General features: G+C 38.9%; 1 protein-coding gene across 1 annotated transcript in view; it reads right to left on the reverse strand.

The window, feature by feature from the left end:
• LOC136864128 (serine/threonine-protein kinase PLK1) overlaps positions 1-16,194 on the reverse strand; it is a 390,167-nt gene that overhangs the window by 325,304 nt on the left and 48,669 nt on the right. The window contains exon 2 of the mRNA XM_067140737.2: positions 146-253. Within this exon, the coding sequence (XP_066996838.2) occupies positions 146-253 (108 nt within the window). The remainder of the gene's footprint in view (positions 1-145; positions 254-16,194) is intronic.

Below are 16,194 nucleotides of genomic sequence, written 5' to 3' on the forward strand. Positions count from 1 at the left end.
TAAAATCCTTACTCAGAAGAAATGAAATGAAGGTAGCAGTATCCCCTCTTGACAGTTACATAACAATGTGCAAAGACATATTTTGTTCTTAAGAAGATAAACAGTGATAACTGAAAATAGATACATACTAGTTTAGTTTACTCACCTTTTGCATATGCTGCTTTTTGGTAATGTTTGCCTTGGGAATTATTTTTCCAGCATAAATGGTGTTGGTTGTGAGATCCATCAGTTCATGGACATGAGCAAAACCACCCTGAAACAAAGAGAAAGATTTGATAAGGACAGCTTTGAAAACACAACTATCCAATATAAGCACCTCTAATGTCACCTATACAGTCCTCCATACAATTTAACATACTACAAGAACTTTTTTCACTGAAACTGTTGCTTCCATAGAACTCAAGATAGGCTTTCCTGATGATTTCTAGAACAAAATACTAAACATTGGGAATATAAGCATAGGGAAAAAATGAGAAGCTATCATCATAATCAATTTCCCTTTTCTAGCTCCAGCCAAGCTGGGATGTAAATGGCACCTTTACATCTTTCCCTAGCCAAACACCGTTGTTGCTCCTTATCCGAGTTCCCATCAAGATCCCTTCTTATTATGCTGCTCGTGAGTCCAACCGCCTTAGTCTGGGTCCACCTCTTGTTGATCTTGATTGTGATTGTAGTTCAAGGAGGCCTAACACATACGCCATCGGCCCTCTTTTTGTTATTCCTTCAATCTCACAACTACTTCAAATTTCCTACCTGACATCCTCATTTATCTTATCCTTCCTTGTCTTTCCCATTGTACTTAAATCACCTCACTCTCATGCATTTTACTTTCTTGTCCTTTTGCCAGTGTATAGGTCTGGGCTGCATATGTCAGCTTCTTCTTCTTCTTCTTCTTCTTCTTCTTCTTCTTCTTCTTCTTCTTCTTCTTCTTCTTCTTCTTCTTCTTCTTCTCCTCCTCCTCCTCCTCCTCCTCCTCCTCCTCCTCCTCCTCCTCCTCCTCCTCCTCCTCCATTAGGTTGGTGGGTGACATGGATGTCTTCTGAGCATCTTATTTCTTTAGCCCATAGCTTCAAGTGACAATAGGTGTATTTGCCTTTAATGCCATCTATAAACTGAGTTCTTGGTCTTCCTTTACTCCTCCTTCCTTCCAGCTTCCCTTCAATAAGGGTGGTGCACCAAACAGAATGACAAATCAAATGGCCAACAAAGCTATTCTTTCTTTTGTTCAAGGATTCAACCAAGGTGTGTTTCTCATTTACTCTTTTGAGAACATTCTCGTTTGTGACCTCACCAATCCAAGGTATCTTTAGTATTCGTCTCCAACACCACATCTCAAATGTCCTGAGTTTCAAAACATCTGCTTTTCGCAGGGTCCATGTTTCAGAGCCATAGCTTACAATACTCCATAAAAAACTTTTCACTAAGTGCTTCTGCAACTCTAAGTTAACATTCTTGGATGTTAGTAGACACTTCTTTTTTGAGAAGGCTTCATTCGCCTGTGCATTTCAAGCATTTATTCCCTCGTACATTTTCAATTAGATGTGATCAGGCTCCCCAGATATTTAAATTCCTTTACTTGGACTAATTTCTCTCCATCCATTAGCACACTGACAGTTTGATCACCCTCCCTAGTGCATACAATTACCTTGGTTTTCTTTTTGTTTATTCTCATACCGCACCTGTCTTGCAGAAATTTGTTTATGTGATTCATTGCCTTTTCCATTCCTCTCTCATTCTCAGCTATCAGGGCTATATCATATGCATAATGTATGATACTAAACAGCTTGCCATTAACGTTTATACCATGACTGTTCATAGGTAAAAATTCTTTAATGGCTTCTTCGATGTAGATGTTAAATTAAAATGGCGATAGTCCACATTCCTATCTTACTCAACTCTCAATTCCTGCTTCCACTCTTTCCTTGCCAATTAATGCTGTCTGGTTCTTGTAAAGTTGATAGAGTATTCTTCTGTCCCCGTAGTCTATTTTCAGCTTTCTTAGGGTTTCAAACAGTACATTCCAATTTACATTATCACAGGATTTCTCTAAATCAATGAAAGCAATTACCACAGGTCTATCAATTTCCAGGGATTTTTCAATAATTACTCTGAGACTTAGGATGGTTTCTCGTGTGTCTCTCCCTTTCCTAAATCACAACTGTACTTCTGAAATATTATCTTCTACTTTTCTCTCTATCCGATGGTAGATAATACGTGTTATTATTTTGGAGGCATGGGAGAGGAGGCTCAACGTTCTATGATTCTCACACCTCTGTGTTCTGAGCTTTTTGGTACAGGAATAAGAATAGTTTGCTCAAAATCTGTTGGTATTTTTCCTGTTATATATATTTCATTTATTAGCTTGTATAGGTTGTTCTTGGCTTTATCTCCTAGGACCTATAAAAGTTCAGCAGGTATCCCATCAGGCCCTGAAGCCTTTCTAAGTCTTAACTCTTTGAGGGCTTTATCAGATTCTTCTCTTATAATTGGGGGTCCTAATTCATCAACATCCACTTGGTAATCACTTTCAAGGACATCTGCATCTAGAGTTCCTTTATAGAGTTCTTCAGCGTACTCCTTCCATCTTAACACTACTTCATCTTCTTCATTTAGGGCTTCACCATTCTTGTTCCATATGATGCTCATCATGCTTTTTCTTCTTCCAAACTGTTTCCGTATCTCGGCGTGCGCTCTCTCACTGTTACTTTTCGGAATATGTTCGTCCATATCTTTGCACTTCTTTTCATGCCATTCTTCCCTTACTTTCTTTGCTTCTCTATTAATCTTGTTTCTAAGTCTTACATATTCTTCATGGTTTCCTCTTGTGTTACACTTCCTATGTTCTTCTATTAAATCCAGTATCTGTCCGGTGATCCAAGGTTTGTATACCACTTTTTCCTGTCTACCGAAACCTGCCTCAACTGTTTCAGTTATTTTGTTTTTTATGTTGTCCTATCTTTCCTGTATATTTCCAGACATCACCAGAAGGTCAATACTTTCATCAGTTTTTTCTTCAAACTCATTTAAAGCTTGCTTGTCAGTTTTTACCTTGCTAATGTTCCATCTCTTATAGGGTTGTTTTATAACCTTTCTTCTTAATCTCTTCATCAACACCAGATTGTGATCTGAATCCACATCTGCTGTATCTTTTCACCATTCTCTATGTCCAATCTCGCACCAGTTCCGGACTTCGCTTAGTCCAGACAGCCGTTTAATAATAATACATAAATTCCATTACAGTATAAAGCCGAGTTACGAATGCAATGTCGTAACTCTGCAGAGGAGGAGACTGTTGAAAGTGTGAACGCTGCAGAAAGCTGTGAAACAGATGAATATGACAAGAATGAAGCAGGTGATATTATTAACCTTTAGTCAAAAGTTAGTAAAATTAAAGACCATCTAAACGTTGTTGTTAAATATGTTGAAATTATTAAAGAAGTTAATGTCAAAGAAAGACAACAAAAGATCAGCAATTTCTTCAAACCAGTAAGCGTGTGTCAAGTGTGGTCAATGAAGCTGTGCCTTGATTGCCATGTTCTACTTTTTTTATTGCACTAGTTATTTTATATTTTGTAGAGCCTAATACTGTATTGCATTATATCTTGTATACTAAATAACCTTTGTATTTCTTACATTTAAAATACTGTACACGTTCGTTTTACTGAACAGAGTGTTTAAATATGTACCCTGGCTCATTTCATAAGTTATTTCGTTTAACCCGGACTTTCATTAATGCGGAGGGGCCGATGACCTTCGATGTTAGGCCCCTTAAAACAACAAGCATCATCATCATTAATGCAGACAACTTAGAGCCCCAATTAACTGTACTTGAATCTAGTGATGGGCAGTCAATGGCAGGTGCCATTCATATCCCAACTTGGCTGGAGCTAAAAAAGGTAAATTGATTATAATGATAGCTCTCATTTTTTCTCCTACGCTCATACTCCCAATTTTTAATCTCGAGGCTAGCTCAAGCACCTGTTTCTCATGAGAAATTTCGAGATATCTTGAGAGTCTTGTCACCGCATTGTGCGGTGAGCAGCATGCCACAGGCCTACAGGTGGGCTGAATGTTATTTGTGCTGACTATGCAAATAGCCAAACATAGACCTTCTCCATTCCATAAATATGTGCCAAGAAGCAACTAGGCCAGTCATATCTTTCATTTCTTCCGAGGTCTATTTTGATGCACTGTTACAAATATAAAACATATGCATTCTAGAATTGTATGCAGTGGTAAGTACACGAATGAGTACAGAAACTGATGTCTACTGTAGGTGTACACCGTTATCACTCATAATTTATCAGACCCCGTCATTCAATATCCATTTAAACAGTGCTTGTGTTTATGACATGATGGTAATGAAGGAAACAATTCCTTACAATGTTATAGAGTATTTGCAACATAATTAGGTACTTCAGTATATGAGGGTGCAATGTGTAACTGTGTCTAATTGTACGCAACAACTTTAAGATGATGTAAGTCGTGGTCTTGGGATTATTTTGAAGAGATGCGACACAGCACAGCTGGCTGCATTGTTTGTTCAAAAGAAGTAACATAGGCCAGCAGAAATATTTCTGGGATGATCCAGCACTTAAAAACACATATCAGTGAAGGGGTATCATCACAGAGAACACTGCTGGCCTGGTCTACATCACAAGCTAGCCTGTCAACAACAAATGCGAGGCATCCAGATAGGTGTATGTCCCATCTACAGTTATTAACATATTATACAAGGTTATTCAGCTACCGTATGTGACAGTAGATAGTACTTTCTGTGACTGTCTGGCCGAGGGTCAAGTGGCCATTACGAAATTTGACACCCAAAGAGGGGACCAATGGCTATAGGTGGAGGAGCCCTCCCTTTGGAGGCGAGGTGAAGCCTTTGTGTAGGAAATGACACATAAATTAATTTACTGGAAAGTGGAACATGATCAATGGTTTAGATGGCGGAAGAGGACCCCCGACCCAACAGCACGTAAAATGGAAGGACTTTCTCCTGTCAGCAATGTCTATACTTCAGTGAAGCGGTTGCAAAAGGCATCTATACTTCTGAGGAACGGCCTAAAGTTGCACCTGGCAGTAGGTATAAATAACTTCTGGGAGTGGCGACCCCTCTGTAATAATAGCCTATATATATGGTACTTCGGAACTTGCCTAAGAAAGGTTCGGGCGTACCCTGCAGCAAGCGACGCACATTTCCTTGGTCATTGGGGGAACTGTGAAAAATGGGTGACCAGAAGCCAACATCATTAAGGTGGGCATAAACAACCTTAAAACCCTGACAGGAAAGGCAGAAAAAGTGGTGGATTTTATGGAGCAAAAGGGTATAGAAATTACTAAGTTAAATGGTAGGGGAGAGGAAAAAAGGATATGCACTATACTGGAGCGGTGGCAAAGAGGCAACAAAATGGAGTGGGCCTGATAATTTCAAAACAGCTAGAAGAGTATGTGGATATGGTAGAGTACATCGGCGACAGGATAATGAAAATTAGACTGAGAATGAGGAACGAAATTACGGACTTCATTCGAGTGTAGGCACCACAGGCAGGGAGCAAAGAGAAGGATATTGAGGAATTTCTGGAGAAACTAGAAAAGGAGATAACTGATGTGGAAGTGATTATCATGGGAGACATAAATGCACAGGTGAGAAACGAAAGACAAGGAAAGGAAAAAGTAATCGGACCATATGGACATGGGAAAAGGAATGAAGGAGAGAAACTAGTTGAGTTTTAAGAGAGGAATGGAATGATTGTGGGCAACACATGGTTCTGGAAGAAAAACAGCCATAAAATTACAAGATATTGCTGAGGTAACAGAAGAGTAAAACCAGTAATAGATTACTTTCTGGTGAAAAGGACAAATCACAAACAGTTGATGGATGTAACAGTTTTACCTTGGGAAGAATTGGATAGAAATCGTAAAGTTGTGATAGCAAAAATGAGAGTGGGAAAATGGAAAAATTAAAGGAGATAAGAGATAGTAAAATAAAGGTATGGAAATTAAAAGATAAGAATGTACAGGAAGAATTTCCGGAGAGACTGAAACAACAAATACCAGTTACTGAAGTAGGAAATATGGAAGATGATTGTTCCAACTTCAAAAGAGCATTTGTAAGTGGGGCAGAGTGTGCCTGTGGTAGAACATCGATGAAAGTGAAAGAAAAGGAGACACCAGGGTGGAATGAGAAGGTGAGTGAAGCAGTGAAAGAAAATAAGAAAGCATGGCAAGAATGGAATAGAGATTTAAAAAAAGAAGAAAGCAAAAGGAAGTATCTTGATAATAAAAGGAAATATAAGAAACTGTAAGGGAAGAAAAGTTGGGAAGAATTTATGCTAAAGATGGAAAAAGGAGCTGGCAGTAAAAGAATGCTGTATGGAATTATACAAAGTAATAGGGAAGAAAGAGTTTATACAAAGCTGATGAAAGAGGACAGTGGAGAGTTGATAACACAATCAGAAGAAAAAAGAGAAGATAGAAGGAATATTTTGATAAACTGCTGAATGTGAGAAATTGTGCAGAGGAGACAGTAATAGTACAGTGTGATGACTCAAGAGTAGAAGATGATATAATCATGTCAGAGGAGGAATTATCAGTCAGTTAATTGAAAATGGGCCGGCCCCGTGGTGTAGGGGTAGCGTGCCTGCCTCTTATCTGGAGGCCCTGAGTTCGATTCCTGGCCAGGTCAGGGATTTTTACCTGGACCTGAGGGCTGGTTCGAGGTCCACTCAGCCTATGTGATTAGACTTGAGGAGCTATCTGATGGTGAGGTAGCGGCCCCGGTCCAGAAAGCCAAGAGTAACGGCAGAGAGGATTTGTCATGCTGACCACATGGCACCTCATAATCTGCAGGCCTTCGGGCTGAGCAGCGGACACTTGGTAGGCAAAGGCCCTTCAAGGGCTGTAGTGCCATGGGGTTTGGGGGGGGGGGGGGGGGGGGTTAAATTGAAAATGGGGAGGACAGCAGGAATGGATGAAATAAGTGTTGAAATTATGAAGGCTGCTGGACCTGTTGGACTACACTGGGCGTACAGATTATTAAAGCGCATATGGAAACAGAAACGTGCGCCAGAAGACTGGGAAGAGTTGCAAGAGGTACAGGCTTTAGAACTGGAAGATCTACAGTAGACCTAATCTTCAGCATGAGGCAATTAATGGAGGCATTTTATACCTATTGCCAGGTAACTTTAGGTCGCTCCTCAGGAGTACAGACACCTTCTGCAACCGCTTCACTGAAGTACAGACATTGCTGACAGAAGAAAGTTCTTCCGTTTAATCTACCGCTGGGTCTGGTGTCCTCTTCCTCCATCTAAACCATCGACCATGTTCGCCTTTCCAGTATTTTAATTTATGTGTCATTTCCTACAGAACAGCTTCACCTGGCCTCCATAGGGAGAGCTCCTCCACCTGTAGATCTAATTAAAGCATACGCTAGTTTGTCCCCAGAAAGAGCAGGTGTGGGAAACCATGGTCAAAAAAAGAGACTGGGTACACAAACTGTACAAATGGTGCAAGCAATGTACAAAAACTGTGTAAGCAGTGTACAGACTGTTTGGAAAAAAAGAACTGATTAGAAACGAAACTGCACGAAGACAGGGGAGTGTCGCCTTTTTGTGTTTCTAATTGTTATCGATGAAATTATAAAGGAGAAAAAGGAAGCATATGGGAATAGGGAGAGGTTATTAGTATTTGCAGATGATATTGTGGTCTGGGGAACAAACAGCAAAGAAGTACAAGAACAACTTGATGCACTGAACAAGAAAATTGAAAAGTATAGTATGAATATCAGAGTAGAGAGCAGAGAAAGAGCAAAACCATGGTGATATAAAAGGGAGAAAGGCAAAGGAAAGGCACTGCAAAAATTGGTGGTCAAAGCCTTGAAATTGTTGACAGTTTCAAATATCTAGGAAGAGAATTAATGCAGAATACAAGGCTGGACATGGAGATTAGCAACTGGGTGCAACAGAACAATGCATTCTACCGGAGTGTAAGAAACCTTGTCTGGAATAAGGAAGTACCAAGGAAATGTAAAGAGATTACGTACAAAATGTATTATGCACCTATACTGACGTATGCAGCTGAGACCTGGATAATGACAAGTAGGGAGGAGAGTAAAACTCGAGCCAGTGAAACAAAATAACTAAAAAGTATGATAGGAAAGCAAAACGTAAATGAGAGAACTGATAGGAGTAAGCTAAGATGGTTTGGACAAGCAAAGAGGATGGAGGAGAAAAGAATACCAAAACAGATGATGGATATGAAGTTCAAGAGAAAGAGCAAGAGGGAGACTTCAAACAAGGTGGATCGATTCAATAAAGAAGAGTGCAAGAAGAAGAAACCTGGACTGGGACAAAATGATGGAAGAGGAATAGTGGAAGGAGAGAAGAAGGTGGAGAAGTGCCATAAATGCTCCAACCCGGCAGAAGCTGGATAAGGGAAATGGAGGATGATGACAATTCAGCTAAGATGTGCACCTCAAATAATTCATGAACCGTTTAAGATACCGACATTCCATCTTCACTTTTGTTAATGGTATTAAGGGTCTCACAATTGAAGATGCAATACTTTTCCAGGCTTTTGACAAACTGTATCAGCACACATTTCCATATGAGAACATTATTTCACGCAATAACTGCTGATGATATACTATCAAGCTTACGCTTGTAGTTACTGAGGCATTGCACAGATCACCAGCACAGGAGAATCAGTCTCTGGATTCTCACAAGAGTCTCATGGTCTCGTCTCCCAATTTTTCCAGTACATTTCCCTTCTTTTTCTCCTCTATTCAACACCAATTTTTTTGGTATTCTCTGTGCTTATTTTCATTCAATAATTAGATAAATGATTGTAATTGGCATTCTACTTCCTCTCCATTTGCTCCCCCCTCTCATATAAAAATAAATATCTTGGAAGCCAGTGCAATAGTTTACATACAAATTTGTCAATATATGCATTTTCATTACTGACTGTTGTGCCTTTTTAATGATTAATATTTAAGCACCTATTAGAAAAACTTATATTGCACTAAAATACAATTTTAAAAATGCAGGATATCTGAAAACTGATTTTGAATCTGGGGGGGTTTCACCAAAACTCAGTTGCTTATGTATTTACTATTCTATGTACAATGGCTGAGGATATACTGACTACCTTAGGAACTGTATACATAAATTGTAAAAACACATAGTGTACACTTTGTAACATACACATTGTGCAATATGAGTCAAAAATTAAAAATATAGAATAAATATTCTAGAAGTAGCCTACATATTGAATAGTAACAAATACAGTAGAGATTAATACGCGACACTGAGCGAGATATCGAGGGACAGCTACTGGAGCTCACTCTAGCGGATAGACCTGAACAGTACTGATTCTCGCATAAGAGCATGTGTATTTTTGTGTGAAGTTTTTGGTGTTATTTATGCGTTTTCAGTGAGTTGACATAAATAAATAGTAGCGTGTGTCATTCCTTGATATCTCCTCTCAACATGAGGGGAAAGGTATGTCCTGTGTTTGGCTGCAGTAATTACAAAGTAGAGAAAAATGTGCGGTCGTTCTTCAGGTTCCCTCGTGACAAGAACATGTAAGTAATATTGTGTTTGCATATATATTCTTCCAGTGACAGAGATTTTTATAGTACTTCATAATCTTCTGACCTGCTCGACCCACATTTTAACTGGCATAAAATGTAATACGCATATTTTATTCTATAGTGCAGCAGTTAACCTTCAATACCGATGTGTTGTTGTACGTGTGATCTGTGGGTTTTGAAATGTCACATAAGTGATTTGGATATGGTGTACAAGAAAGAAGGGACGTTACGCTTATATAAGAATTATAAGATCTGTTCAGATCATTTCCAGGCCAGCGACTTTAAAAATCCTCAACTATACAGCCAAGGGTATGTTACATTTTTACTCTAATTGTACGTAAATATTCCTCAAAGCATCACTATCGACAACATTTTCATACTTTGCTTTCTTTTATCCCTCTTCTCAGATTAAAGCCGGGATTTTTATAGATTTTCTTTCTGTTAGTAGGCTGCGTGTTAAGAGGAAAATTGTCCAGCTATTAAATGTTAATTCATTGCATCATATGTGTAAGGAATGTGCCGATATTTTTATTGACAAACGTCTTAATGTGATGATACAATGTTTTTAAATGAGGAAAAAAGACAAATCCAACCATAAGAGTTCAGGTAGGAATCCTAAAGCTAAAAAAGTAATGCATAAATGAAAGATCAAGCCATTTCACAGCAGTCCATTTCACACCTTGTTTATATGTCTAATTTCAGTCTTCGAATAATAACCTTTTAAATAATTCTTCATTCATTTATCCAGAATTGCTTTAGCAACTTCGAAGTTAATATCTCAATAACACTTTCTTTCTAGACGTAATTTATTTATCCATTCCCGTATATACATTTCCATTGATATTTGAATTTAGCGCGATTTGTTCAGGTCAAGTTACTAGGAGCGCCACCGTCGAATTGTCTCCCACAAGGTCTCTCTAGGGAGGTCTGGTTACGCTACCACAATCCTTTGCAGTAGCGGCTATATTGGGTCTCAAATATCGTTGTTATGTGGGCGTGCCCGATGTAATGATGTGAGTTATTACTTGTATTTTGAAGGAAAACGGATACTGAGCCGCACCAAATTGTCAAAATAAGACAACTGACGGAATTAGAGTGTTTCGCTTCCCGAGAGATAAGCAAAAGAGAACTCAGTGGGTACAAAATTGTAGGCGTGACAAATAGCAAACCTACAGATAAATGCTTCTTGTGCGAGGTTAGTGAAGTTATACATTCGTATTATTCCTGAATAATAGTATGTTTATATGAATGATGTTTTATATTTATGGGTCTTATGTATTTTCTTCTTGCATCATTTTGAAGAATCGCAATTTGAACTAAAGAGGGCAGATGGACGGAAACTACTCAAGTGGAATTCCATCCCAACAATTTTCAACGTCCCGAATCCACCTAAGTCTTTGACATATAATAGGAAACCTTCCAAAGAAAGAGAATTGTCTTTCAAAACAAGCAAGAAAAGTAACAGGAAATGTATAATAGTAGTATTGATGTTTATGAAAATTTCCTTTTCATGTGTCTAGCTCCATGGCTAAATGGTTAGTATGGTGGCCTTTGGTCACAGGGGTCCCAGGTTCGATTCCCGGCAGTTTCAGGAATTTTGCTACTATATTTGCTTTACGTCGCACTGACACAGACAGGTCTTATGGCAACGATGGGATAGGAAAGGCGTAGGAATGGGAAGTAAGCGGCCGTGGCCTTAATTAAGGTACAGCCCCAGCATTTACCTGGGGTGAAAATGGGAAACCACGGAAAAACATTTTCAGGGGTTCAGGAATTTTAACCATAATTGGTCAATTTCGCTGGCACGGGGGCTGGGTGTATGTGTCGTCTTTATCTTCATTTCATCCTCATCACGACGCGCAGGTCGCCTATGGGAGTCAGATCAAAAGACCTGCACCTGACGAACCGAACTTGTCCTCAGACGCTCCTGGCACTAAAAGCCAAACGCCATTTCATTCCATTCCTTTTCATGTAAACTACAGACGGTATCATTCTAACCCTACATGCAACGTAGAAATGTTTCACAGATATTTGAAATGCTTGTTCCTGTTCATTTACCAATTATAATCACAACAAACAATAGGCATATGACTTCAAACCAACAATTTATGTCCAGCTGGCCATCATTACAACAATTTTATTGATAATAGCAGTCTTATACTGTACTGTGGTTATTATTTACAGCTAAATTTCATTCACCTTAAATGCTCTATCGAGTACATCATATGGCTGAACACAACACTCGCTTCACTCGCACTAACCAACTACTGTAATTTAATGTACCGTAGCCTAACATAATATCCTAATATCCTAATGTAATCCTAGGTTAACTCAATAGTGACTGAATTTCTATTTCTTATGGAATCGTGTCTACCAATGGCTTTAATTTTCTTAACCATTATTATTATTATTATTATTATTATTATTATTATTATTATTATTATATGCATGAATATTTGGACTCAGCTAAGAGCCCCGTGGTCACCAAACAACCCTCCCTAGTTAGGAGCGTCTGACGCCCCTTTCAGTCGCCTCTTATGACAGGCAGGGGATACCGTGGGTGTTGTTCTACTGCCCCCACCCACGCGGGGAAATCTATTTTGGGTTGTGACTACGAGGCCCTTAGCTGAGTCTTGACATTGCTTTCACTATTCTAGCCCATCCAACCTCCCCTGGTTAACACTTGTTCTTTTCCGACCGCGACAACATTAGCGCATTCGAGGCCTAGGAAGTTTTTCATTTCCACGCACTTTGTGGCCTTCATCTTTCTTTTGCCGATACCTTCACTTTTCAAAGCGTTGGTCCCCTTCCATTTGTTTCCTTCTGATTAGTGTTTATAGAGGTTGGTTGTCCAGTTGTACTTCCTGTTAAAACAATAATCACCACCACCACTTTGTACTATATAGCTGCATGGGTTATCAATAAACTAGTTAAGAGTAGCTAAGAACATCACTCTCGATGCATATGTGCAGAATATTTTTGCCTTAGAACCCAAAGAAATACCACATGAATGGATAACAACAGTTACAATACATAATTTAATGCACTCAAGAGGCATTAAGTGTTTGTCAATATACTGGGGTAACCTTTTTAGAAACGCAGTATCGGAAATTACTTTCTTAATAAAGAAAACGCTGAAGGTAATTGATTACAACCGTCGTTTAGTACTTTAAATACAGTACTTCAAGTTCAGTATTTCATGTACCGGTAATCATAATATGACACAGCCTGTACAGATTTCTATGTTTCTGTCAGTAAGATTACGTACCGGTATCACAAATGATATTAATAAAAAACACAGTAAGACCAAGTTGTAAGGAAGTAAAAGAGAAGAACATGAGCTTTTCTGTTGATTCTTGTTCCTCAAAAAAGAAAGGAAAAAAAAGAATTTCAGGCTCTGTTAATTATCTTCCTATTCAAAGAGCTGTGAATGTATTCATATCATTTAAGTGTTATACAGTTATATATACATGGCCAGTAGATGCCCAGTTAAATTCTTTATGAAAAATAGTTGGTATTTTGTTTTTATTTCAATGTACGGTACCGAAATCCTCTAAATTCGAATACACTTGCCTTTGGTTACGCTCGCTTAAAGACCCAATATGGCGGCTCCATAAGTAGCATTCGTGACTTGACCTCCCTAGAGAGACCTTGGTCTCCCATTTTAGCAAGGCTAAATCCGTAAGTGTCGCGTATTACCACTACTGTATTTGATAGTAATATACTTCTACAGATGTATGATTCCTAGACTGTTTAAAAGACAAGAGTCCCAATAAATATCCCTTTAATTTTGGTTTAAATTATTTTAAATTAGTGGTGGATTTAGTTACCTTGTGGAAAAGCTCTTAAAAGATAATATTTAGAAACCAGCATGGTTTTTAATGGAACCTCATCAGGAATGTAGAATGATTTAATAGAATCTTTTACTGTTGCAATATATCAAAAGATTCATAGATTTAATGAATTATAAATAGTGGATTACAAATCTATATAAATAAAAATGAATCACTAAATGTGTTGCTAAGCGCAAAACTCGGGAACGGCTGGACCAATTCGGCTAATTCTTTTTTTCAAATATTCGTCGAAGTCCGAGTAAGGTTTTTACGAAGAGAAAAATTGGACAAAATGCCAGGAAAAACCGTAAAAGCCCCATTTCTCTTTTTCCATTCAAACTGTTCGTCTCTCTTTCCTTCTCCCACGTATGCGCTTAGTGCTGTCCTCCTCTAATCCAGCGCGTTTGCCAAATGTCCGTAAATCTCAATGTTATCGGTTAAAATGGGTGAATATCAGATTATGTACAAAATTTCAAGCCGCATTAGATGCAGTTAACAGAAAAAACGTTTACAAAATAATTGAGTGTGAAAATGTTAATATAATGGAATGTTACCTCAAATGCAAAATCTTCATTGCATAGAACTTATGTCATAACTCCTATTTTATATTCTCAATATTTGTAACTTTTTCACTGCTGGTAAAGGAACATTTCAGCTCGACGTAGATAAGTTTGTTTTTAAATTTAAATGATAAGAACATGCACTATTTGTGTTTCGTTTCAGTCATGTTCAGAGATTTTTATGTGCAGGCACGAAAATGTCAGTCGCTGGCCAACTTCTTTGCTATTGAATTTGCATGGGGGGTCAAAGCGAGGCAAATGGTCTTCAGATATGGAAGTTATTTCAAAAACAAATCCCAAGTTCATATCTCGCTTAGTTCTCAGTTTGTGACGGGAAGAATGTCTCCTTGGGTTTTGGTTTCGCGTGTACGCTCTCCAGACAGTCGCACGCAGTGTCGTAGATAGAGACCTTTGTCTACCTTGATTGTTTTTTAAATCTTCGCTTCTCAACAAACAAGTTCATCGATTTCTTTGGTTGATTGGTTTGTTTTGTGTGTGCTTCCATATACAGTACACTCATTGCAAGACTCATGCCGCCTATAAGACGCGGGCGGAGCAATTTCGGTCGAAGAACTCGAAATACTGCAAGCCAAGCCAATTTTCAGTCTAATCGGACTGCACAAATTTACAAATCAGTGAAGAAATGTACAATGAGGTGTTGATATCAATTAAGAACATGTGCTTGATGATGTCAAACAAAGTATCTCAATTAGGCATGGCCGCGCCCAATCGCCCGATGCACAACGCTTTTAATCAAGAGTTACAACGCGAAAAACTGTACGATCTCGGTGCTTTAAGAGAATCAGTTCGAATAAATCTTCCGCTGTTGAACCAACAATAAAAGTATGTATTTGATACTCTAATGAAAGTTGTAAATGATGGACTGGAGGGATTTACTTCTTGGACGCTCCCGGGGGTACAAGAAAAACATTCTTAATTTCAATGATTTTAGCAACAATTCGCTCACACAATGAAATTACACTCGCACTTGCTTCATCAGGCATTGCAGCTGCATTGTTGGAAGACCATTCAGCGCTAAAATTTCCGTTGAATATGCAAAGCAACGAAACTCCGACCTGCAACATATCGAAGAACACTGCAATGGGAAAGGTTTTGCAACAATGTAAATTGACAGTGTGGGATGAAAGCATCATGGCACATAAAAAGTCTTTGGAGGCATTAGACCGAACCATGCAAGATCTGCGGAACAATCAAAACCGATTTGGTGGAGCGATGATTTGTTAGCAGGAGATTTTCGTCAAACATTGCCAGTGATTCCACGGTCAACGCCAGCTGATGAACTTAATGCATGTTTAAAGCCATCAGTTTTGTAGAAACACGTCAATATACTAAATTTAAGCCAGAATATGCGTGTCGAGTTGCAAAATGATCCATCTGGAGAGATAATTTCAGAACAACTACTTGACACTGGTGTCCGGCTCCATTGCTAAGTGCTTAGCGTGCTGGCCTTTGGTCACAGGGGTCCCGGGTTCGATTCCCGGCAGGGTCGGGAATTTTAACCATCATTGATTAATTTCGCTGGCACGGGGGCTGGGTGTATGTGTCGTCTTCGTCATCATTTCCTCATCACGACGCGCAGGTCGCCTACGGGAGTCAAATCTAAAGACCTGCACCTGGCGAGCTGAACATGTCCTCGGACACACTCGGCACTAAAAGCCATACGCCATTTCAATTTGTTTTTTTTTTTTTTTTTTTCATTGGCAAATTCCCTTCAGACGTTCTGACTGGCTGCATTACTTTTCCTGACAATTTTTGACGGTTTACTGAATCCAAACCGAACTCATTCAAGAGGTGTTCCCAAACATTGCTCTTTTGGTTGAGCGAACGAGCTATATTGACTGCCAAAAACATGGATGTATATGAATTAAATTTCAAAATTCACAATGAAATTGCCGGTGAATTGAGGACATACAAATCAGTTGATTCCGCTACTAACCAAGATGATGTCGTCAACTATCCACCCGAATTTTTGAACTCGCTGGATTTGCCAGAATTGCCACCTCACATTCTTCAATTAAATGTCGGATCAGTGGCCATAATGTTGCAAAATATCAACCAACCGCGTCTTTGTAATGGCACATGGCTAGCGGTGAAAACATTACTGAACAACGTGATCGAAGCAACCATTCTAACGGGGAAGAATAAAGGTTTTTTACGTCGCGCCGACACAGATACGTCTTATGGC

This window comes from Anabrus simplex, chromosome 2 (assembly GCF_040414725.1).
Source record: "Anabrus simplex isolate iqAnaSimp1 chromosome 2, ASM4041472v1, whole genome shotgun sequence".
NCBI classification, from domain to species: Eukaryota; Metazoa; Arthropoda; class Insecta; order Orthoptera; family Tettigoniidae; genus Anabrus; species Anabrus simplex.